This window comes from Corvus kubaryi, unplaced genomic scaffold, assembly GCF_017639235.1.
Source record: "Corvus kubaryi isolate FWS band 111438036 unplaced genomic scaffold, C.kubaryi_AGA036_p1.0 37367, whole genome shotgun sequence".
Classification (NCBI taxonomy): domain Eukaryota; kingdom Metazoa; phylum Chordata; class Aves; order Passeriformes; family Corvidae; genus Corvus; species Corvus kubaryi.
Window position 1 is genome coordinate 1,573,418 of NW_024581119.1, and position 25,482 is coordinate 1,598,899.

Consider the following 25,482-nt stretch of genomic DNA (forward strand, 5'->3'; position numbering starts at 1 on the left):
ATTTCTATTTATCACTGAAAATTCTTGCAGGGCCAGACCAGACAGAGCAGGGACAGCCCTTGGTTTTAGTTCCCCTTAAGAGCAGCATCAGGCTTAGAGCATAAACACGTTTTTTGCAGAGAGCTTAGCTGCAAGATCACCAAAAATCTGCTTTCTCTCCATCACTTTACCCCGCTCATCTGCACTGCTGTGCTGGGGAGAAGCAGTGGCAGGAGGGATGGGGCATGGAGGAAGGGTTTGCCGTGAAAAAGAGGGAAGGATGGAAGGTCTGCAACAGCTTTGAGGCTCCAGATTTATTTATAGACTTAAAGGTCATAGTTTATAATCATTCATGTTCACATTTATAAACCTGAACCGTGAATTACAGAGTTTTCAGGGGAAGAGGCAAATATGATGCTTTTGATCTTTCTATCCACTTTTGTCTCTTCCTTTGGACCTCATAAACAAATGGTCCTTAACTAAATTGTGTTTATAAAATGCATGAAATGAGGAAAAACTCCTATTTTTATTTTGCTAGGTGTGGGGTCATGTGGCCCTTCCTATCTTAATGTACAATTGAAGTTACTTTTTGGAGAGCGATTCTTTGTTAGCCCATCAAAAGTTAATCTAGAAACCACGTGTAAAATATGGAAATGGATGATTAGCAGCCACCAAAACACTTTTATCTGAGGAAAACTTGCCCCTTTTCTGCAACTTCCTCATTTTAGATGTCTATTACAATAAGACTTTATCTGCCTGGCTTCGTATTTTTAAAGTATCGATGTAAAGACCTCAAAACCGGTTTAATCCTGAGTTATTTAAATGTTATCCACAGCTTTTCTAAGCTCAATTAAAGCACAGCTGAGGGCAGGATGATAAGCACATATAGATTCTTTTAATATGAGTCTGTATATTTACTTTGGGTATGAAGCAATCTGCCTTCACCTGCACTTCAGACCTGCTGCGTACAAACCTCAGTCGGTGCTGCTGCTGCTCTGCAGAGCCCAAATGTACACAGAGGGTGTTCTCAGAGCGAAAAACCAGGCCAGAGACCTGCCTGGACCCTTGATTTGCCATGCTCTGTCCCAGTAGCTCTGTGCTGTCAGAATCCAGAAGCAAATTTCAGCAGAGCACAATTCAAACCCCTTCTGGCACTGCCTTTGCTGCAGCCAAACTCCAGGAACTCTTCCCACTGTTCCCTGGCATTGCCTCGTCCCTCAGGCTTTCAGCAAATCTAAATGTGTGCTTGGGCCCTGGCTTTCAGACTGAATTTGTCAGGAACAGATTTGCTGCTGCATTTTCTTAATTCTACACTTTTGTGAGGTTTCTGAAACCGAGTTTCATTAGGTTGGGGAGAAATGCACCACGGATATCTCACAGATAGGAGAGTCCACGATTCCTTTGTGCTCTGGTGTGGCTGAAATGCCAGTGAAACCAGTCTCAGGGCTTTTCCTCGCTTCACCTGGCATCACTGTGAGTTAAACCCCAGCCTACCTGTCAGGTTTTGCAGTATCAGCTCCGAGGCTGTCAGCTATTACTAAGCACTTCAGCAGCAGGGAGGATGTCACAGCGCGGGGCTGGTACTCAGCAATAATTCAGATATGCAAAATGTGGCTGAACAATGCCCTCGTGCCTGAGAACAGAGGAGGTTGGGGCTATTTTGGAGGGCAGACATGCACATCCCTTAATTCTTTCCACTCCAGTTGCTCTGGGGTTTGCTTCTTTTTTGGTTTCTGGACAAGTCTTTGAAGCAGAGTGAGTGCAATTAAGCATTCAGCTGATTAATCAGTGTTTTCCCACTAAACGCAGTTTGGTGTGTTGTGGAATGGTTCACAGAATGGATCTGCTCCCAAGAGGTCCCTGAAACACCTGAAAGCATAAAATTCCCTTAGTAGAAATTCTGTCCAAAAACCCCACCAGATCCTGCCTTGGTCTTTTTATGGGAAGAGAAAATTGTGAGAGCAAACTTTTGGCAATTCAGTGATTAAAAACTGAACAACAAGAGGGGGAATGATGAGATTCTGACCTCACTGTGCAACTCCAACAAATATTTCTCTGGGAATGAAGCTCCTAAGTCGGTGTTAATTGTGAAAATTGATCCCAGGGGTCTGATTTTTAGAGGGAAGAGGGTTGTGTTCATGGTGTGGATGGTACTGGTGCTGTCGTTATTGCCAAGAGCCTCTCCAGGCTCCCATGGCCTTCCTTCAGCTTTGCAGCTATTTTGGCTGCTTGTCCTTGGGTAGGAAGTGTTGTATTTTGATAAAAACAAAACAGAAAAAAAAAGGGGTTTCTTTTTCAAATGAAGGACGCCCTGGCTTAATGAGGCTTGAAGTGTTTACAGGTGTTTCCTCACAAGTTCAAATTTAGTGGCCCCGGGGAGTTGAGATTCTCATAAGGCAGGAGCAAACACTCAAATGTTGGGTTTAGAAGGGTTGCACATTTAAAGGGCCAGGCAGGCATGGCCTGGGGGCTGGTTTGGCTGTGTGGAGACAAGAGCTGTGCCATCCAGAGCAGCAGAATGTGAGAAAAAAATCACCCTTAGTGCCACAAGAGGTCAAAATCCTCCTCAAAGACCCTTTGCTGCTGTCCAACCTTCTGACCCAATTTTGCAAATCTGTGGTGAAAATCCCACGAGGGGCAGGTCCCACCTTCGACTGTTCAAAGCCATCTTGGTGACACATTTTTTATGCAGAACATCTCCCAGGGCTCGCTGCCCTCGGAGGAGCTGCTGAGCACGGTGAAGGAGAAGAAGAAGGAGAGCAGAGAGCAAAGGGAAAATGTAGAAGTGGTTGTGGTTGGAGGATGTGATGATGTCACCGGGCTCAGCGGGAACACGGCGCTTTTAAAAAGCCGAAAGAAACATCCTGACCCTCACTTGTCACATCCCCACCTGGGAGTCACACACACACAGCCGAGTCACCTTCAGCCAAGAGGGGAAAAAAGGCTCCATCCCACCACAGAACATGCACTGGCAAAAATGTAAGTGAGTTCTGATTTGCTTTTCCTACCTCTGGTGACAGCGGAGGGCTGTGATGGATCAGTCAGCAGAGAGTGGCAGGGGACGTGATGCTCATGAATGGCTCAAGAGAGGCAGATGCTGAGGTGTGATGCTCATTTTCCAGCAGGGATATGAGCTCAGGGCTGCTTTGTTGGCTTTCATCACTATGAATCAAGTGGAAGACTATGATTCATAAAAACAACAACAGGATGCAGGTATTATATCAAAGGTTACGGTGGTTACATAGCAGAAAATTTTCCTTTTGAAAAGTGAAACCTGTGAGAAATCTTATTTCTGTGCCTTTTTTTTTGATATGCACTTCTTTCAGCTAATAAAAAAGATAAGGAACAAAGCGGTTGAGGGCAATACAGTTATGACTTTACAGGAAATCAGTTTTCTTGTTTTCAAGATAATTTCACTCCTCTGGGCCCACCTTTGCTCGAGTAGTTTACTGATCATACTCCAGGTAGGTGTTTGCTTCTTGCAAGGTTTTCATTCTCTTATCACCATCATATCTCATTTGTCATCAGTAGGTGATGCTCATTTTGGCAGCTGTGCTGCCACCCTTTGCCTCTCACCGTGCTTTTCCATTAACATAGAATGCTACAACACACCTGAGTGGAAAAATTAATTTCTTAAGCCCTTGCCAGTGACTTATCTGACATTATTCATCTTTTTATCACAGCCTGCAGGTTGTTTCACTACGTGTGGTAAACCAACCATGTGCCTTTGTGAGCTTTGAAATGTTTCCTCTGTTTTTTTTTCCCTGCTTTCTTTCTTTTCAGCTGAACATTTTGGAAGCTCAAATGTGCATTTGGGAAGTTTTATTTCTATTTCCCCCTTCATCCTGTGCAGTTTTCAGGATCAGTAGGGAGAAGACATGGAAAACCCTGCAAGATGATCATATCCAAATCCTGATTCTAATCTTCCATCTCAGAAGTCCATGAATGGTTTCTTTGGGTTGTTTTTTTATTCCTGCAGTAACACAGCAATGCCAACAACAATGCTTTAGGTAGGAGGAAATTGGGAACTGAACTGGTGTTTTTATTTTGCTTTCTTTCTTTGACACTTGCAGTGCTCAAAGGGAAGCAGGAATTACAAGTCAAATTATGTCTGGTGTTCCCTAATGATAACTTGTAGACAACTCCTGGCCAGTGTCCCCTGAGCTTGTAATCCTTGAGTCTCCCTCCACTTGCAGCAATGTCAGAGTTCCTTTTTCCAGCGTGGAACTGTTGGAAATCTTATTAATGCTGTTCTTTCCCGAGCCACTGCAGTGTGTTGGCTTTGCAGGCAGGCAGGAGGGGTGTCCTGGAGACCCCCTGTGTGACCCCTGGGGTCAGAGCAGGTACCCAGGTGCCAGATCCCACAGGTTTCACTGGGAGCTGGAGTTCTCAGCAGCTCTGTGGGTCCCCATTCGGTGTCACCTCTGTTTCCTGTCAGTGTGACCAGCTGTGGCCTCACGTTTCCTGCACCACCTGCTTCGGGCCACCTGTGACCCCATGGATGTTCCCGTGGCCACATGGGACCCGTGGCCTCGCTCTGGAACATGAATTGATGCAGAGGCAGCTCAGGTGACCTGGGAACTTTCCAAACAGAAACCCTGAGATTTGACTCATTTGGTGCTGGTAACACCAAGACTTTGGGTTCAGTCCCTGTAGGGGCCATTCCCTTCAGAGCTGGATCATCCTTGTGGGTCCCTCCCAGCTCAGAATACTCTGTGAATCTGTGAAAACCCAAAAGTGATACAAGAACGCCCTCAAGCAGCAGATGTGACCTCACCTGAGGGCATTTCCCAGGGCACCTCTCAAGGGTGGTTTCCTGCTCCTTCAGGGGACATTTCTGCAGGAGCACAAGGAAAGCTGGGACACTTTGCCCTCTGCTGCCGTGGTTGGAGGCTCTTGCTCTGCAGGGAGTCTCGCCTGGCTGGCCCTGCAGGCTGGGAATGTTCCCCAGGGTCACGGCACAGTGACTCCTCTGCAGGAGTGGGGCCCTGGGCTTCCGCTCGCAAAACCCCGAGGGTGGCTCAGCCTGAAAGCCTCCCCTCCCACGGCACAGGAGAAGTGACTGGTCGGGGCTCCCCAGGATTCTGCTGAATGGGAGCAGGCCCAGCAGCCCCTCAGGGATGGGAAATTCATGGGCAGCACCAGCAATTTCCTCTGAATTTGTTTTTAGTGTCACCTCCATAGTGAAGTTTTGCCAACAACCCGAACGTGCCTTTCATACAAATGGTTTCTGTTCTGAAAAGCGTGGAAGCAGGTTGGGCTTGCTGATCTCAAAGGTCTTTCCCAGCCTTGTTAATTCTAAAATTCTAATTCTGCAAGAATCTCCTGTTTAGGTGCTGGTTTTGCCCGTGTCCAAGGTTTTTTGGGTGCTCAGCTCCTGTTGCAGTCACCAGCTGAGATTCAGCTGCTCAGATTCCCTTTACCACTGAGAGATGTGAATTCACACCTCTGCAAATCCCTTCCCAAATGCTTTTAAAGTGAATGGAAAAGCTTTTCTGTCCACAACAGATGTGGGGCTGTACAGAGCCCTCCCTGAAAGTATCAGCTAATGAGACTGAGAGGTGAAACTGTGACATTCTGCACCTTGTGAGTGATAATTTTGGTAAAACCCCACCAGGAAAGAGGGATAGCATGAAAGTTGAGCCCATCCATGCTTTGCAAAGCAGGTGTCAAACTCTCCGAATGACCACAGCAGCAATTAAATGGAAAGCTTGCATTACTAAAATGGAAAGAGTATTATGGGCTGGGAGGAATTAGGACCTGAGGGTGAGACTTATGGTTAAAGACACTTTCTGTCTATCTCAGCTTCCCCTTCACACCAGGGCTTCTCTTATTCTGAAACAGAGAATTTTTAGTAGCCCTCACCACTACCATGGCCAAGGCATCCAACTCTCATTTGGCACGTGGAAGCTCTTATTTTTTTTAATTAGAATAATCAGAGCAGCAGGGACTAGCCAGCATTTTGTGTCTCCCCTTGATTTTTGTTTCTGTCCAAGTGGAAAACTCCAAAGTTCACGCTGCATTTGTTGATCTGCAGTACCTTCCTCGTGTGGGAACAGATGCAGGCTCTGCACGGTGCTCTCCACTCATTTCGATCCTTTTAGGTGTGAAGGGAACCTTTTTTAAAGCACACTTGTCACAAACATTCCTCAAGGACAGCACAGGGCACACAGATCTGCCTGAATCCAAGGCTAATTTGATTCCTGGAAAATCTTCCAACAGCAGGTGGACACCTGAAAATGAAGGGAAATTTGGTTTGTGTCAAATGCACAAAGAAAGCTCCATGTCCAGCTCCATCCCAGCCTGGATGTGCAAAGCTGGGATGCATCCTTTGGGATAGAAAGGCTGTTGATGGATAATGAAGCAAGAAATGGCCAAATGGAACTCAGATAAACATTTTCTGAGTTGTTTCATGATTTATTTGGCATTGATGAGGTTATTAACTCTCAGGACCAGCCAGAGAATTATCAGTCAGGTGTGTGTTAATTAATTTAGGTCAGGTACCAGGGACCTGGTGCTCACCAGCCACCCAAGCCTGAGGCCACCACCGCAACTGATTCAGATGGATCTTGGCAGAAATAGGATTTTTGTTTCCAGGGGTTGGAGCTGCAGGTGGGTCATGTCAGAATGTTTCACCTTTAACTGCTGGTTGGATCAATTAAAATATTAATTAAAATAGGGACACACCCTGAAGGCTGCTGAGGGATAGGGATGGAGTTGAAATGATGATTTCTGCTGAGTGACTCCCTGTTATGTCACTATCTGGGATTTTGGGCAGTTAAATGCATTTCAGTGCTCTGTTCTGCTGTGGACTGACCACAAAGCAGAGATAAAGATCACCCTGGTTTTTTTGAGGGATACTGTGTAATTAGCCAGGAAATAAGGACAGGATCGTGACCAATGTTGAGTCCCTTGCAATGGGCACGGATGTAAAAAGGTTTTGATTTTACTCTAAGCATCCAAGTCTCTGAAACTGAGCCCCTTTCTTCTTTTTATTAGCCAAAGTTCACGGTGTCTGATAAAAATGTGATTTGGTCTCCAATATCCAAGCCATTAACTCGGGAGTTTGCTAATTGAAATCTACATTTTCCTTGTTATTCGCAGTCAGTGATTGCTTTTTGGTGTGACTGCAAACAAGAGAAACTTTCCTATTGTGTTTCTTTTCAATTTTTTATTACATTGGAGGTGAAAGGAGAAAAAAGGGGAAAATATTTGCAGTGTTAACACTGCTCAATTGATAAGCTTATCACGTGTCAGCGTGTGAGCGCAGAAATCTTCTGGAAGAGGGACCAGAGTGACACTTGCTGCTGCAGGCAGGGACTAGGCAGGATTAGCAGGGCATTTCAAACTGAAATCTGCCTGCTGGGAAATGGCTCTGCCTTGGCTGGAAGGCTGAAGGCTGAAACCGAGCTGCAGCTCGTGTGTGTGTGAAGGCCAGCGCCGCTGGGGTGAAGTTTAGTGATCTGAAACTCGCCACGCTTCGGTGCCTGCACCCTTCCAGCAGCTGTTCTGCCACTCTCTTCCCTCCAGTTTCACCAATGGTTAAATCAATGTGTAGGGGAGGATAGAGTTTTAATTTTTTGGCGATGTCTTGACAGGTTTTCTCTGCCTGACCTTTTACTCAGATCAATATTTCACAGATATTATTGAGAATCGGGGTCTGTATCTGCATCACTTGAGGGTGACAGATCCCATGGAACCTTTTTTTGTGCGGTTTGGACACTTCCAGGCTGATTGCAGCGTGGTCTGGAATCCAGCACCTTCCTGCTGTTGTCACTCGATGTTTAGAGGCAAAGGACTGCTGCGCTTGGTGCCTTTCCAGCAGCTCTGGTGTTCTAAAGATTGCTCACAGGGCTTGAAGGTTTTTGTGGACTTTTAGCAAATACATCAGGTGATAACATTGATGGAAGCATTGGGGCTGAGCACGCACGGGGGGCTGGGGAGGCAGCCGGGCCAAAGCGCTGAAATGAGCCCAAATGAATTGTAGAAGCCATTGCAAAGCTTCCCAGTGGTTGGGTTTGGATCCCTTCTCTTCTTTCTTGACTTGAGGTGTTTCAAACTGCTCCAGCTTCCCAGAGCAGGTGCCAGTCAAAGCAGTACTGAGGAACAGCACCTGGATGTTCTGTGGTCCTGGAATTGCAGGAGAAGCCAGGACACTGCTGCTGTTCCTTTGATTTTATCGAATGGAATTTGGGATCTCATGACTTAAATGAAAATACAATGGAACCTTGGTCCAAGGCAGCTTCAGGGGTTGTTAAAACCTTTCTATAAGGACTTGCAGATGGCTAAATCCAGGTTCTTCCTTTACAAGGATATTTTAATTGTCATTATTCCTCCAAATGCTGATATTTGTACATGACCATGTATCTTTAGCTCGATGAGGAATTGCACCCTGAAGCCCCAAAGCCATTTTGCTGTGGTCTGTCTGCGATGCTCAGACCCCACACACCCCTGAGCAGTGGAAAAGCAGCTGTGCTTGCATTATTTTTATTTCTGGAGGTCAGCTTGGGGGAACCGAAATATGATCTGCAGACTTTGGTTTTTAAAATTTTTTTTTCTCTTTATTTTTTTTTTCTGGTTACTCTGCTTACACCGGAAACTCTGAATAGGTATATTTGTCAGCTTTTACAGTAAATTTCTTCTTTCCCATCCCCCAAACCTGGAGCCAGAAACCACCATCCTTCCCCACCCTAATTCTGCAGGGAGGCCCTTTGATGAGTTGGGCATGAGATACTCCCCAAAATGTTCATTTCTGCCTCTCAAGCAGCTCTGGCAGAGCTCAGGTTTGAGGAGCTGATGTCTTCAGGAAGCACCAAGAACACCAGAACTCTTTATATTTGCACTCATATAAATTAATACCAACTAAATTTAAAAGGCAAAATGTGAGTTGTATTAAAAGCCCTTGTATGGAGAATTAAAGTGACCATTATTGTCTTCAAAACCTTCCTTTCCAAAGCCACAGGATTCATAGGAATGCAAGAAACCTGATTTGAAGTGCCACAAAGGATGCCCACAGAAAGCAAAGGTAGATCAGGCAAAGGCTGGAAATTCATCTTTGCTTCAACTACTGTTTTAAAGCAAACTATTTCCTTAAGGTGCATAACAAAGACAACAGTTCAGTGCATAAATGTAATTCTGTCTGGTCCCAAAAGGATTTAAAGTGGCCAATCAAGATTTCATAATTAAGTTATGTGTAAAGAGTCAGACAGAGTTAATAAAAGAGCCAAGCTGAAGGGAAAAAAGTATTTTGAAAAGGAAAACAGAGCAGAAACGTTTATTCTGTTAAGTAATTTTTGAGGTGGATTTACAATCTCTGTATTTAGAACTCCATTTTTCTCCTCCCAGGAAGGTCCAACAGAAACATCTCTGTGTGCACAGAATTAAATGTAGCTGGGAGAGGTGATCCCAGGTGAAATGATTCATTCTTGTAGAATGTAAATCTAAATAAATGCTCCTGGGGTGGAATAACAGTTTAAAATTCAGATTGGAGCTGCATACCCACTTGTACTTCACAGAACCAAAGGCCAGTTGCAATCTTTAAAAATGGAAAACTTATCAATTAGAGTATTTACCCACCAAAGTGCAGTAAAAAGGGGCAGGCAGCCGCTGCTGCTATCGGTGGCTTTACAAACACCAGGCTTTGATATCCCCCAGTTTCCTTCTGCTATTGATTCCCTCCAAACACTGCACGTAAAATATGAGTTGTTAATGCTGGCCCTGGCAGAAATGTGCTTCTCCTGCTTCCACTGCTCACATGGCCTTGGGAGAGGCCTTTGGAGCTGGCTGTAAACTGAATTCTTCAAAATGGAGCAGAATTTATGGGAGTGAGCTGGGAGGTTTTTGGGAATAAGATCCGAGATGTGTTGTCACCTGTTTCTCAACCTCTGTTTGGAACAGAAACACAACTTCAGCACCTGTCTGAGCTCAAAATGAGGTACTTAAGTCCAACTAATGATGGTTTTCCAAATGAGGATGCTTCCCTGTTTTGGGTTGCATTTATACCTTGTGCCTAAACAGTGAATATATTTCTTTTAAAGATCTGATCTCTACTTTTTTATGTCCCTGCCTGGCCAGCAGTTCTGGTTTGTCACCTGTTGGGTATTTCAGTCAGGTTTTCCTTTTGGGAGTGTGTAAAGCTGTTCTCTGCAGGTCAGTGGCACTGAGGGACACAAAGGGAAGGAGGAATAAAATAAATTAGAACTGGTACAGCCACCTGGCTGCTGTGGGGATTTGGGCTCCCTGGAAGGAAAAGAAAAGTCACCTGCATTTTAAATTTTTTTTTCCTCAGCTTCTGCCCCAGACCAGCAGCCACAGCCTCGCCCCTACCAAGGTGTCCGTGTGAAGGAGCCGGTGAAGGAGCTGTTGAAGAGGAAAAGGGGGAATGTCCATAATTCCAGTGCTACTGCAGCTACAACGGTAAGAGAAAAATCCCCAAACACTGGAGGAAAATTCTCCTTCAGGGAGCTCAGTGATTGCCCAGCCCCAGCAATGCTTTGGCAGTGAGAGAAACCTTTGCATCTCTAAAGCACTGTGAAGGCCCTGCAGCCTGGTGTTACCTGGCAATGCCATTAATATCTCTTTAGGTGCAGTGGTTTTAGTGTGCTGAGCACCTTCCATCACTTAATGGAAAGGGGAAAGTGCTTTACAGTTGGCAGGATCTGATTCCTTGGGCCAGAAAGTGGCTTGGAAGTGAGGCAGCTTGTTCAGGAGTCTAAAAGGGATGGCCCAGAGCCATCCTTGGCTGTTTGCTGCTTAGTTTCAGCCTCAATTTGCCCTCCCAGGAGGCGGCAGCTTGGCTGGCTCCTCTCTGAAGGAGAATTCCCTTTGCCACATGAGGTTTAAATACACTTTAAGGTCCCCTTGAGCTGAGGGGACATTGTGGGTGTTTGGGGTGGTGTGTCCTGGCTGCCAGGCTCAGTTCTTCTGGCCCTCGTGTGGGGTGGGAGAATTCAGACCCTGACATTGATAATCAGCTGATAATGCCTGATATGCTTTGTCCCTTGGTGTTTCTCTCAGGGATTGAATTTAATGCTGATGGGCTTTACCTCTGATTTCTATTTTTATTTTTTTCTCTCTTCCAGGTTGTTTTGCCCCATCAGCCACTCCCTTCCTACTCACCCATGGGTAACGTATCCCTGACTCTGTGTGACTCTCCAGACAAGGCTGGGCTGGGCTTTAATCCTGTCCTGTTTTCCAGGCCAGCCTTGCATTGACATGGACGCAGCTGCCCCTGCCTTGCCTGGTCCAGATGAAGGAGCTCTGGCCTCTGGCTGGATCTCCCAGCCCTCTCCCACCTCTCTGCAGCCCCTGGCCCAGTGGAGCCCTTACCCTGACTACGTGTCCCACGAGGCTGGCAGCTGTCCCTATACAGCAGACATGTATGTCCAGCCCATGTGTCCCAGCTACACCCTGGTGGGACCCTCCTCTGTCCTCACATACACTTCTCAGCCTCTCATCACCAATTTTGCAGTAAGTCAAAAATACCAAGCTGGAAATGGTGTTAATTCCCACCTTCTAGAAAGAGCTGTGGGGTGGAGTTAGTCTAATTTCTTTAATTACTGTAATGTTGTGTGTCCTTGCATCCATGCCATGTAGTTTTCCTAGCTCTGGCTGGACAGTAATATGGTTTGAGCAGGGCAAAAAGTTGTGGTTGTGCTGGAATCAGGCAAAATTCACAGTCTTTTCCCCAGCTCTCTTCACTCTTCCAGGCTGAGCAGGGATTTTCACTCTTTTATTTCCAAGCTTAAAATAAAAAAAATTGTAAATGGGTTCTGGGAAACACATGGACCAGGTGAGGCAGGAATGTCATTCAGGTGAGGATGACTTGGCAATAAATTTCTCCAAAGTTGCTGTTTAAGGATAAAAGAGGAAGGTCAAAATACGTGGAGGTAGCAGAACACTTGGCTTCAGGCCAGACAAAATCTTCTTGGCTGACACAAGATGATCTGATCCCCTTTAGAGGGGAAGGGCAGAGAGTTCTGTTCCAGTGGATCTTAGGCAGCTGATTTTCCTTTCCCTGGTTCAGTTTGGCTGCTCAGACAGACCCAGCAAATCCCCCAAAGGCCATTTCTGTGTCCTTGTGGCCCTCACTGCTGAGGAAGGGCCATGGGATGGGTTTGGGATGTGGCTCTGCCTGGGCTGTTCCAGAGGCCACAGGGAGCTGCTTCAGCCTTGATGGCAGCAAAGTTGGGACTGTCCAGAGGGCAGTTTCCAGCTCAGGGTGTTACAGGGTCACAGGGAGGGTGGGAATGGGAACAGGAAGCTGGAGAGAGCCTGACATAAGCATGACCTGGACACAGGACAGGCATCACCCTCAGTGCAGAGCTTCACCCAGAGCAGAAGGATGAGGGATGTTAGAAGTGGGATGAGCATCCCCAGCCTGTGCTGTGTCCTCCCCCTGCCCCACCTGGCCTTTTGTCTCATTTTGTTGTATTTCTGTCCCTTCCCCAGCCCCGAAGCACCACCCCGGCCATGGTGCCACCGCTGGAGGTGACGGAGCAGCAGCCGCCCCTCACGTACTTCCCGTGGGCACAGCCCCTCTCTGCGCTGCCAGCCTCCACCCTGCAGTACCCTGCAGCCTCCTCCTCGCTACCCGGGCCCCAGTTCGTGCCCGTGCCCGTCTCCATCCCCGAGCCAGCCCCACAGGAGCTGGAGGATGCCCGGCGAGCCATCGGCGCCCTGCCCATCGAGAAGCTGCTCCTGGAAGACGAAGACAATGATACGTATGTTTTAAGCCATGCTCTCTCTGTTGAAGGGCTTTAGGTTGCACATCTGGGGCCTGGTCCTCACCTGCTCAATGCTCCACCCAGCACCTCAGTGGGGTTTGAGTAGGGAGGGAAAGCAGGTGGGGTGGGGTGGGAATTTTAGCACACCGCGATTTGTGTGTTGAGTGAAATTTGCTTTGTCCTGGCGCCCAGCACGAGATTGCTCTGCTGTTCCAGCTCCTGCTGCCTCTCCCAGGCAGGCTTTGGATGCTGCACACTTGTGCTCAGCACCAGCACGAGGTGACTTTCACCCTCATGGCCTCAAATTGACAGAATCCAGTGTAGCCAAGGCCAGCTGTAGCATTTGGTGAGGGTACAATTGCCTCTAAATTTTGGCAAACCCGGTTCAATAGGGCTGCTTTTGTGTAAATGCCTTGTTTGTGTGTCTTTGACCTGTGTGGGGAGGAAGTCTCACCAGATTTAGGCCACTAGAAAATGTTTGGAGGGCCTAAATTGACATTTTTCTCTCCTAAATTGAACTGCTCCTTTGGAAATCAGGAAAATGTGAAGTGTAGCTTTGTCCTGCTGGTGCAGCTAGGTGTAGTAGTCTGAAAATAAAGCTGAACTAAGTGCCAGAGCAGTGAGAGATCCCTGTTTGCAGGGCAGGAATTCACACCAAGGTGTAGCTGGAAGGTCTCACCTTGTCTGTTCCTGGAACCCAGCCCTGCAGGTGTGGAGCAGTGGGTTGGGGTTGTGTTCTTTCAGCTGCAGGGTGGGTTTGGACTCTAAAATACCCAAATCTGAGGTGTGGGGCTGATTTAGTGGCTGGCTGGTAACGCTGCCTGTTCTGCCAATGGACAGATCCTGTCCCACTGAAGTCCCTGGGAGTTTTGTCTGAGTCAGGATTGCAATTCATGGCCCTGTATCAGGAGATCATTGAGAAGACAGGTATTTTCCAGAATCTGGACTGCAGCCCAACAAGGAATCCATGGCATTACTGTTATTTGGCAACATTTTCGCTTTTCTGTAGCCTTTGAGTGTGAAGCTGGTGATGTGCCGAGCCAGGGCACTTTAGTGACCTCTCCTTGGAAAGCTCCCCAGGCCCAGAGGTGCACACAATTCCTTTATGGCTTTCTGATTTCCTCTCCTGGAGAACGAGTAGCTTCACTTTTCCCTCCGATGCAACTGTAAATATTTTGGTTGATGCTCAGGAGTGCCATGCCACAGGCAAATGTATTTCAGGAGATACATCCCCTTCAAACTCTGTTTACTGGTTTCTTGACAAACAAGAGGCTCTTGGCTGGTGAACACAATTTCTCTGGGTTTTTCTGCTTTCTAAAGCCCAGGATTTTTAGATGATTTTATTATTTGCAAGACTAACTGCAAAATAATTTATTGTACTCTTTATTACCTGGAGTCCAGTTGCCACCCAGGCACTATTTCAAGTGGCCTTTATAGTTCATGCCTGGGTGAGGTTTGAAAACTCAGGTTGAAAGTCTTAAAGACTTTCCAAGAGTATTTTTTTTATTGTGTATTGACAAATGTGGAAGACACGAGCATTAGATCATGTAAGTGATCATAAAGTTGTTGGAAAATAGCAGTAGTTCAGGTTTGCATTGAAATTAGTGGCTTATATTTGCAGAAAAACCCAGCAAAGAAATTAATTCAAAGGAGCTTAATTCACCACTGCTTCCTCCAGTTTTATAAAGTACAGAGATATTCCCTAGGTAGAACTGGGATAAAGCAGTTGTGAATCAAGCCTGTGGTTGCTCTGATTGCTTTTCAATTCCTTTCACTCCAATGTATGTAAATTCTGTGTGTGAACATAAAACAGAGATGAAAGTGTTTCATCATTTCTTTCTGGGTTGTTCTGGTTAGAAAAAAAAGACAAATTCTTTTTTTTTCAATAAAGATCTACAGTAACTTTGCTATGCCTAGAGTGTTTTATTTCCTATCCACAAGCATTGGTTTAGCAATCAATCAGTTCAATAATATCTGTACAGGCTAGAACCAGAGATTAGCTGTCAGTCTTTGTGCTAATTTTGCACATTAAGCAGACTAAGGAGGAATTCCATGATCCAGCTGTGGCCTGGAGGCATTTCCTGCAGCAGTCCTTGCTCCTGCAGTTCAGCTTCGATCACTATGATCCTCTCCTGGCACCCTTGGGGATGTGTGGGTGTGCAGCCACAGCTAATGCTGAGCTTGACTGAAAATCAGATTAGCCAGAAAATTGTATTTCCACTTCCTGAAAGTGCGAGGGGTGGCTCTGGGCTACAAAATTACCCGAGGAGAGAAACAACTGCCTGCCACCTTCTGCTTGAAAAGCATCAAATATTGCTGTCTGGAGCAGAATGAAGCCAGGGGCTGCTGTGACTGTGTGTGGGGTGGTCTCCTGTTCTAGGGGGTTGGACTTTCCTGGCAAGTAGGACCTGGGGGAATGGAAGTGGCTCCAGCCAGAGCCAGATGACCACAGTGAAGCAGAGAAGTGTTTTCCCCAACATTAAGGGCCACCAGCCACTCCCATGGGCTGTGACAACTCTTTGTCTTGTGCCAAGTGTAAGGACTGGGTCCCTCTCTCCAGGAGCTGTGATAAAGATTAGATTTAACAGGTTGATTACAAATAATATCAATTAGCGATGGTGAGGTTTCACCAACACACCCAGGGCTGCATCACCCCAAAAAGTGATATATACATCCAATTCCCCAAACTGGGAATTGTGGAGGACTTTGACACCTCCCAGTGTGGAATCTCAGCTGAAAGAAGGTGCTGGAGTGGGAAGGAGGCAGCATGGCAAAGCTCAGGAGTGCTGAGGGCTCTTGGACACTGCAGCTGCTCGAGGTAGGAAGCCCTTCCCATGGGAATGGGAGCTTTCGGGGCTCATGGCGTGGATCTGTGGAACTCTGGGTGTAAAACCCCCAAAGTGGCAGTGCTACCCTGTAAAACTGTTTGCTCCCAGGGTGCTTGGTGGCCCAGCAGTGATCGGTGTCTCTATTTACTGTCTTAGAATTCTGCACATTTATGCAGCTAAAGGCCTGCGGGCCCACACGCTGGCAGCTGCAGAGCGCATGAAACCCCTGAGGAAACTCGATGCCAAGGAACACAGAGGAAAGGTAAAAAAGGGGCCACTTTCTCCTGTAGACTGCAGGGTTGGGGATGGGAACTGGCTTGACACGATTGAGAGCAAGATACCCTAAAAAATCCAGCTCTGCCCCTCTGTTCCTGCAAGGAAGGCTTGGCACTGGTAGGCCTCGCTGAGGTGCCTCTGGCAGCATCATAAAATTAAGTGGCGTGATCATAAAATTAGGTGGGATGAGAATGAGCCCATTCTTTTTTCAGCCCATGATTCGTGGAGTGATGTAAGAAAACACTGGCCCAGCAAAATATTTGTGTGCTGGCATCAGTCTCCTAGGCTGAAAGTTTTACGGCCAACTGACTTGTTCTGTACCTGATGCAATGGGGGTTTCAAAAATGCTGCGTTTGGGTTGCCATCCAAATTAAGGGCTGAAGAACACTAGAGGGAGTCCAGCAAGAGCTGGGAAACATCCCCATCTCATGGTGCCATGTGGGATTCCAAACCATCCTGTGAGCTGTGCTCACTGCGGGCACCACAATCCGTGGGATTTCAGACACCACTCTGATTCACACAAAGCCATTCCCTTTCCCCGCTCCCTGTTTGATGCCAGCAGCTGCTGCCAGACTCTCCCATTTGTCTGAGCTGGCTCTCACAGGTGTCTGTGCTGCTGTTGCAGACTCCTCTGCTGGTGGCTGTCACTGCCAGGCAGGCAGCCATCGTCCACGACCTGATCCAGGCAGGAGCAGACATCAATGCTGTGGACAACAAAGGGCAGTCAGCTTTGCACCTTGCTGCGACATACGGCTATGCCCAAGTCCTCCAGGTAGGAGAAGTTTTATGGCTTTAATTGCTGGCAGTATAAAACCACAAGAAAGTGTTGATATTGGTGTTTTTAAATAAAGGCAAGGTGTCAGCGAGCAATGGAGACTGAGCAAAGGCTCCTTGTGCCAGGAGTTGACTTCCCAGGGTGGGTTTATTCCTGTTTTAGGACTGTACTTGCAGCCTGCTGTTACAGAGGAAAATTCTTTAGTGGCTCTGTGGGGCAAAATAAATGATTTCTGCAGATCACGGCTCTAAATCTGCTGGTGGCAGCCCCCAGTGTGGTAGAGCACTGGAGGGGGATACCCAGCCATGAGGTGTGAGGAGAGGGAGCTCTAAAACCAGGGTGAAACCCCCTCCCTGAGGTCACTGTCATCCAGACAGGAGCAAAAATTGTGTCCAGGCTCCAACCAGCTGAGGAGAAATGAGATGTAACCCTGCAGACAGGGATGGCATAGGCAGAGCCTTCAAAATGAGGCACATTTTCAGATTTTCCTTCAAAACCTGACTTATATGCACAGATCTTTGCTTCCCTACGGCTTCATGGATTTCTCTGCAGACAGGAACTGCACCTAAGCTCTGTGCCAGCCATGGACAGCGAAACAGCACTTTGAAAAAGGCCCTGTGGGAATTTTGGGAAGGGATTCCACAGCAGGGATTATCACCCTGTGCGTCCTAAACGCTTCACCATTGGCCAGAAAATGGAATCAATAAAAAAAAGCCTGCCTTGAGTTGTGGCAGCGCTGAGCACAGGCAGAGTTTGGTGGGTGCTGCTGAGTTCCCTGAGGGCAGGGGACAGGGGTGAGGTGCCAGGGGACAGGGGTGAGGTGCCAGGGGGTGCCTGTGGTGCTGGCACCACGTCCAGCATTCGTTAGCTGTGCCTGCACGTGCCCCAGGCTGAGCCCTTAGCAGGCAGTTAATGTGTAACACGGCCAGTTCTTTGGAAAACAGGTGCTTCCTTAAGTAGGAAAAAGGGTTTTAATCCAGATGATGCCAACAAAGCCTCGCAGAGTGCCTTGTTGGATTGCAGGGCTCCTTTGTTTGGTTTTTCTTTTGTGGGTTTCTTTTTTTTTTTTGCCTTGACATAAAAAGGGAAAACGGGCGCAGACTTGCTCCTCAGTGGGGTCAGAGCCATGAAAGGCTTTATGGTTTATTTGTTTATTTTATTGGGGTTTTTTTTTCTAATGGATTAACTATCTAATCTCTAATAATCAAGCACCTCAGAGCTAGCTGTCAATATTTGATCTGTACATATTTTATTATTGTTATAAGAAGATAAGTCAAGCCCTAACAGTTCTGGGTGATCTTTCAGCAAGAGGATTCTGTCCTGAGCCTTGTCTAGCTTGACACAGATGAGTCACTGCAGAAATTCTCAGCCATTAATGTGAACAACTTGCTTTAGTCAATCAAAAGAAATAAATAAATTATCTGTAATAATATAGACAAGGAGCTACTTCGCTCCATCATGTTAAATCCGTAATTTTCTCATATTAAAGAGTTCTAAAATGTTGATTCTCTGCTAAATCCAAGAAATTCTCATCTCCAGATCACAATTCCTGGTGTTTCTTTATCCTCGTTGCCACAAGCTGAGGGTTTAACTTCACACACTGCTGCACACTGAAAACAAAAAGTAAATAAATCCAGCCTGAGAATTGTCAGTGTTGGCAAACTTTTAGGTCATAAAGTTTGGCTATACCTGTCAAGGAGAGATTTTCATTTGTCCTTGTCAAGGATCACTCAGAACAAACATGTACTGGTGTTACTGGTGTTACTGGTGTCTTTGCCTAATCCAGGGTAAAAGTGAAGGAGTCTGGCTCTCCTGAGCTGGGGCAGTGACTGAATTTTACTGTTCTGAACTGGGAATCTGAAAGGATACTTAGGTGGGAGTTAGGAAACCAGGGAACACTCACAGCACTGAAATCTACTGGCAAATAGGGGTTACTTTGTACTTAAATTATCATTATCTGATGTTTGATTTTGGATTTTGTTCATTTTGGCTCATTTTGGCTTGCACAGTTCTGCTGAGCTAAAATCCTGCAATTCTCTGCTGCCTCCAGGTTATCCTGTCACTGGGTTTCCCTCTGGATTTGGAAATGAAGGATTTTGAAGGTAAAAAGCTTTGCACAAGTGGTGTGAGAACCTGTGTTGGATATTTCACTGGCTGATGCTCGTTGGTTTTTGGGGTGTGCTGGGAGGCCAGAGCAGGCTCAGGAAATGCCTGGGGGAGAGAGAGTCGTGTCTGTGCACTCAAATACCACAAAATTCAAAGGTGCTGATGGCTCAGGGGGGATTCAGTGCAGAATTGGAACTGAGAACATGCTGGAATGCCCCAAAAAATGTCCCTAGAGCCAGAGAAGAAACCAGAGAAGGGCTTGTGCCCCAACAATGCCTGCACAGATTGAATAAATGATTGAATAAATGACTGAACAAATGCTCTCTGTGCCAGCCCTGCCTCCTCTCTGCACATCAGTGTTTTTCTCACCTCCATCCATATCTATTTTCCAGGCCATACCCCTCTCCACTGCGCTGTCCTGGCCCACAACACCCTGCTGAGGGATCAGGGCAGCCAGGCACTGACAGAGGAGCAGCACAGGGAGCTCCAGCACCAGAGCAGGGAGCTGGAATCCTGCATCCACCTCCTGGTGCAGACCGGAGCCTCCATCTACAGCCGGGTGAGGATCAGCTCGGTTATCCCCGGGTTTCTCCAGGAATTCTCCCCCATTCAATGCTCAAAACATAGAACTGGAGAAGGAATGAGCTGCTGGCACAAGGGCCAAGCCTGTTCCCCTTCCCCAGGGACTGCTGGCAGAGCTAGGTACTGCCTTTTGGAGCTCCTGAAGCAGACACTCGACACTCACAGGGTCACTGGAGGGAAAGAGATGCTCCCCACCAACTGCAGAGCTGGCCTGGGTTTCCTCTGATGGGTTTATGGGATATCTCCAGGTTGTCCTCTAGAACATTTCTTATTTGGCTCAGGTTTTTTATATTTTTTTCTCTGTTTTTAAATAGGATGTAAAGAGCAACAAGACAGTTCTTCATTACACAGTCCAGGATGGGAACGTCTCCCTGCTCAGGTACTTCTTGGAGCTGAACGCTTTCAAGTCCAAGGATTTTGTCAACAACAAGGTAATTTTTGTCAACAACAAGGGGATTTTTACAGAGGGAAAGAGCAACAGCTGTGAATCTGAACTGCTTTTCAACCCCAAACTGCATTTTCCAGTACAAAGACACCAGGAAAGCAGCACCTGGCTTGGACTCTGTCATGAAAAGCAAGGCCCTCTCCCAGCAGGAGCTGACAGAATGATAGTGAAATAACCGGGGAAAGGGGAAGGATGTGGGAAGTGGTTGCTTGAGGAGGAACATGAACTTTAGAACATTGGGCTGAGGATTGAGAAAACAGCCCTGCAGTGATGCAAGGTTTGACAGCAGCAGAACACTGAGAGGTGGCACTGAAGGGCAGCCAGGTATCGATTCATGTCTCCTGTTAAATGTGCCATCACAGGAAGGACAAAGTTCCTGTTTCTGTCAAGGGCTATGGGGGTTCTTTTTGCCCTAAATGTTGTTTGCATGTCTTCTGGCATAGCCATCCCTGGGTTGGGTAAAGCAAGCTGGACACCTCCCGGGTGCTGGCCCACACCTCACCTCGGAGCAGATCCCGAGCAATGCTGCTATCTCACACAGGCATCAGCTTCACCCTTCCTCCCAAACAAAAATCCTGGCATTCCTGGGAGCCTCAGCTGACACATCACTGTCCCACCAGCCAGAGCCTTGACTCTGGACAGGCTGCCGTGTCTCAGCAGGGCTAAGGGGGTGATTCTGGGTGCTTCCCTCCCTCTGTCCTTCACCTTTGAGGATGGGGACAAGGCTGGGGGTCCCTGGTTTTCATTCCAGCAGCTGCAGTCTCTCAGCCTTACTTGTGCTCCCCAGAGTTTGTGTCCCTCAGGAAGGAACTGAATTTCTCTGTCAGCTCCGTGGCTCACTGAGGCAGACAAAGAGCAGCTTCACTTTTTTTACCCCTCCAGAATTCTGTTGGACTGGAGAAAACATATTTTGGGTTGTGTGTGTGGGTAATGGCACCGAGTTTGTGTTTTTCTGTACAGTGAAGGGCTTTTCACTGCATTCCTTCTGTATCTTTAAAGACCCTTCAGGCAGGTGAGAGCCTGTCCAGAGGAGTCTCTGTTGTCTCTTGATCACAATCCTGGGAGAGCTTCCTCCTGTGATAGGATCACTTGGAGCCTTCAGTCTTGTTGCTGAGCTGTCTGGGGCAGGGAGAAATATGATGGTGGGGCTGTCTGATGCCCAGCCTGGCTCTTTTAGCTCTTCCAAGCATGAAGAAGACAAGGAAACAGCCATGTTTAGGTTTCCCTGGCTCACCCACTGTTTGTGCTTGTCTCACTCCATATCTGTTTCCATGGGGTTTTCACAACGAGAAAAACATTGGAGCCTTGGAGGCTTCACCTGTAGGATTCCTGGAGCCCACATTGTCTCAAATAAGTCCTGTTAAAGTCAACCAGAGGCTTCAAGGTCAGGCCTTGTCAGATTGCCTCATTTTCTTAGCCCATGCCTGAATTTGGAAGCTCTCAAGTGCAGATCTTTCCATTTTAACAAGAAATCCTGTAAAGAGCTTGTAACCATCCCTCAGCTTCCTGGGATAATAAAATTGACGAGGATCTGCTTGTTCAGGGCTTGTAAAACATGCCTTGTCTGAGAAAAGCTGTTGAAATTCTGCTATTTTATTTCCTGCTTCAGTTCTCCCTGATGTCTCAGTGGTTAACAGGACCTGAAATTCACGTGGAGTCATTTTAACAACTGGAATATTAATACAGGCTGCAATTTGTGTCCAACCATTCCAATGTCATAACAAACCCGTGATTGTTTCTGAGAGAAAAAAACAAGCAGCTGCCTCAATGAGACTCTTGCAGCCTAAAAATACCTCGCCTTGTGCGTTTGTTTATCAGGTTTTTGTCATTTACAGCCGTTACCAGTCATACCTGACCAGACAGGGCACAGATTTCTACACGGTCTGGTGGCACCAGAGCTTCTCTGCACCCAATTGCAGCACCCTCCATCCATGCCTGGCTTCACAGCCAGCTCTGTCCTTCCCGTGCAGATCCTGTCACTGGAGCCAATCCATGCTTAACCTCGGGAATTTGCAACTTCCTGGCACTTGGAAGTGTTGGAAAAGGGGGCAGTGGGGATGTGTGGAGCACAAATGGGGCTGGTGGGGTGGAGCTTTGTGTGGTGGGCAAGAGCATGATGTGTTTGGTGTCTATAATCCGATTTAATGTTTCCCAGTGGAATGTTTCCATGGCTCTTACATCCTTCTCTTTTTCCAGTAAATCCCCAGGTCTCTGTTTCCATGAGGGTGTGATTTAGGGGGTGATTTCAGAGCAGTTTTAGGGGGGGATTTCAGAGCAATCATACATGAGGGTATGATTTAGGGGCAATTCCTGCAACCAGGGAATGTTCCTGCTTCCAGGGCTATTTAACACCTACACCCAAAGCATCAAAGCCCCCAACTTGTGGTGCTCTAACAAAGAAATACAATCTAGATCCACAAACCTCCTGTGTGGGAGAAACAGAGCAGAGATCCTCCCTCACCTCCTGAGGACAAATCCCATGAGGATTCTTCTCTCATTTCACATCTCCTTTTCTAGGATGATTCTGAGGAGATAGCACAGCTCATGAGGGAGTTTATCTGGGTTTTTTACTCCTTTTCCTTCTCCTCCCCCTGCTTTAGGCCCATGGCAACACAGCCCTGCACATGGCAGCTGCTTTGCCTGGTGACAAGAACCAGAAAGAAATCATCCAGCTGCTCCTGGACCACGGGGCAGACCCGAGCATCCGGAATTTGGACAACGACCAGCCAATCCACATGGCCCCTCCTGGAAAAGCTGGGGATCAGGTATGGGATCCACCCTGCTGCTCTCCCCTAACACACCTGCACACCCAGGGGTGCGTGGGTTTCCTGCTTGCAGGTATAAAAATATTCCTGATATATGTGGATGTTTATTTAGTTGCACATGTACATGTAAATAATTGTGTGTGTGAGTGTTTTGGGTGGCTCAGATGGTAATTCCTGAAATTCGACATTTTTTGGCAGGTCAGGCATTTGCTGAAGAAAGGGAAAGTCACACCTGCATTCATCTCCTGCCGCAGAAATGCCAGATCCTGAGTGAACTGCAATTTATGGAATGCCTCCAACTCCAGCTTCTGCCTCCTATAAAAACTGTGAGGGTGGTTCTCCAGCACATCCCTGCTCCTCCGGGCTTAAACCAGGGTGGGATGAGAGTGTTTCTCAACCTGTGGGCCTTGAGCAGCTTCCAAATGGTTGAAAACTCAATTTTGTTAACAAAGAATGCTAATTGCTTGCAAGCAAGGAGGCAAGCAGAGCAAATGGCTGCTAGATAAATAAGTGAACATTCCAAATAAGTTCAAAGCACAGCCAAGCTCTGATTTGGTAGCAGCTGAAACCCTTGGAGGTGACAGAGCACAAGGGGGCAGTTTGGCTATAAAAGGTTGAGAAATGCTGCTCTGAGACACCCCCAACCTGTGCCTCTGGCTGGGCCCTGTACAGAGGGGCTGCTGGAAATGCTGAAGCCTCTGGGATGTGCAGTTAGCACTGATCCTGCTCCCCTGGGAATGCAGGATCCTGAGGGGAGGGGAAAGCCTGGATGGAGAGCTCCAGTCAGCCTGAGGAGGCATCCCTGGCTGGATTTCACCTGAGGGAATGGACATCGAAACCCAAGAGCCCCACGGGAGGGTCCTGCAAGCTGGAACTCCCTGTTCTCAGCACTTTGGGAGGGCCCTGGAGCAGCTCTCCATGGCCAGGCTGTCACCCCAGCCCAAGAAAAGAAACAGGTGCTGTAAGAACAAGGACATGGGGCAGGTTTGTGTGGCTCCTGAGGGCTTCCCAGTGAAGGGAGACTTCCAATCCAACCCGAGTCTCCAGCTCTGGTGGCACAGAACAGCTCTGGAAGCCCCTCAGGTGGGGAGCTGAACCCTCACCTGTGTGGGAGACAGAGAATTCCTCTGGGTCTCCAACAGCTTTTAGGGCAGAAAACCTCTGTGGGTCTGCGCACAGCAGGGTCAGGGTGCAAGGAGTGAGGGCTCCCCTACTCCCATTCCCATCTGAGAGGGGTTTAACAGATTCTTTCTAGCGTTTCTGTGAAATGATTTGTGAATTGCTGTGCAATCAGTGTCTCTGCCAGGGCAGGGGACTGAAGGTCGGTGTCTGAAGGGAGGCGAGGCCGTGTTTTGAGAGGCTGTCCCACGCTCAGGGCTCACTGTGAGCTGTGTTTTGCTGGTTTCTCAGTGTTGCACAGGTGCTGTTCTCTAGCAGGATGAGCAGAGAGATGAAGGGAGAGCTCTTAAATCACTGCAGCCACTTCTTTGAGCACTCACCAGCTGCCTCAGTGGCGTGGGATTTCCTGAGGCACTCGAAGGCCTGGGGTGTTTAAACAACTGACATGAACAAAAGCTCTTAAGAAATGCAGAGGTCTCGGTTTTCCAGCCCTCCTCTCTCTGCTGTTGGGCCATTGCCTCTCACTACACCGTGTCTACAATCCTGCCAACACCACTGACAGAGAAGCAGACGTGTATTTGCATGTGTTTGCATAAATTTTCATGTATCTGAGCACAGGCCAGCAAAAGCCTGTGCTGTCTCACTTGGAAGGATGTTATAGCAAGGCCTGAATGGAGAGAGAACTGTATCAGGGAGTTAGTACCGTGTGGCAAGACAAAATGATGGATAAAATATTAATTTCTGGAACCTGCCAGCAGCAGAACTGTCAAACTGTGAGCAGCACGTGGTGCAGCAGGGAAAATGTAAAAAGCTTTTTGCCATCTAGAAATGTCTCTGAGGTGACTGAAGTCCTTTGGCAGTGAGTGAAAAAAATACAGGAGCTTTCTCTCCCGGAGTGGCTTTTCTCTTTATTATGTCATCTGTTGGGTGTTTCATACAAAGCAGTGTCACTGGGAGTCTGGAATCATCACCGTCTCCAGAGTATCTGGAAAAACATCCTTTTGGGAGGAATGTGGCTCCATTAAAGCATCACCCTGGCAGCTGGTGCTGCTGGGAGCTGATGGATGAGGTTTGAGTGGGAAGAACCCATGACAGCCCCAGGATTCCTTCTCTCTGTGCTCAGCTTCCCAGAGCTCAGCCACCAGAGGCCTGCTCTGAAAGCAGCCACAATCCACAAGCTGCTCCTGCTGGCTTTGGACTGGAGCCCCCAGACTGTTGGAAGCTGCTGCTTCCCCCTGTGTGTAAAACACCTTTCCCTTTCCTAATTCCTGGCCTAGCTGTGAAGAAAATCAATTTAAGTCTCAAACCTGTCCTGAGTGTCTTCTCTACTGGGGTGAGTTTCACTGATTTAAGCAGTTCATAGTTCACCCCTCATTTTTTTATTGCTATTTCAGGGGAAATGTAACTTCTCTAAGCTCAGCATTGCTGGCAGTGTGTGATATCCCTTTATTTGCACAGTTTATCTCTTCCTACCTGTGGCTTTGGATAAGTTGCTCATAACAAAGGCTCGTTATCACCAAACAAACATTCTGAAGTGGCACTGTAGAAAAGCTGTCAGTCGGTTGGCAAGCAAAACTTTTAGATCATTTAGATCAAATTCTCGGGTAGAAAAGCTGAAAATAAGAACCTTCTCTTTTCTCTGTAACTTTGGGTGACTTCTGGAGTTATTCATGGCTTTGTGAGCATGAGATGATCCTCGGGTTTGTGTTTATAAAGGCCGTCAGGGCTTCACCTGGCAGGGACTGATGAAATGCCAGCCTTTCAGCAGGGCTATGCCAGCTCTGGTTTAGGTATTTCCTTTAACTCCTCTTTTATTTTTGGGAGAGATGAAGGAGGGAAATAATACATTTCTCACAGCCAGAAAATGCACAATCAACCTTTG

General features: G+C 47.3%; 1 protein-coding gene across 2 annotated transcripts; it reads left to right on the plus strand.

The window, feature by feature from the left end:
- Window positions 1-1,580: 1,580 nt before the first annotated feature.
- On the plus strand, window positions 1,581-25,465 carry POU2AF1 (POU class 2 homeobox associating factor 1). 2 transcript variants are annotated; one of them, XM_042034445.1, is made up of 12 exons: window positions 1,581-2,958; window positions 10,268-10,395; window positions 11,061-11,103; window positions 11,177-11,448; window positions 12,430-12,701; window positions 15,689-15,794; window positions 16,434-16,580; window positions 18,634-18,685; window positions 19,082-19,248; window positions 19,586-19,702; window positions 22,317-22,481; window positions 22,680-25,465. In XM_042034445.1, exons 1-12 carry the CDS (start codon window positions 2,943-2,945, stop codon window positions 22,749-22,751), a joined length of 1,557 nt encoding a protein of 518 aa, XP_041890379.1. In that variant the 5' UTR covers window positions 1,581-2,942; the 3' UTR covers window positions 22,752-25,465. The 2 variants fall into 2 exon arrangements, with proteins under 2 accessions (XP_041890379.1, XP_041890380.1); XM_042034446.1 differs by lacking the exons at window positions 15,689-15,794; window positions 16,434-16,580; window positions 18,634-18,685; ... (2 more) ...; window positions 22,317-22,481; window positions 22,680-25,465 and having other exon boundaries at window positions 2,253-2,958; window positions 12,430-14,614.
- Window positions 25,466-25,482: the final 17 nt, after the last annotated feature.

Excerpts from the sequence above, each read along its gene's own strand:
- POU2AF1 (XM_042034445.1), top strand. Across the intron at positions 11,449-12,429 it reads CTCTCATCACCAATTTTGCA|CCCCGAAGCACCACCCCGGC; the intron begins GTAAGTCAAAAA and ends TCCCTTCCCCAG. Across the intron at positions 15,795-16,433 it reads CCAAGGAACACAGAGGAAAG|ACTCCTCTGCTGGTGGCTGT; the intron begins GTAAAAAAGGGG and ends CTGCTGTTGCAG.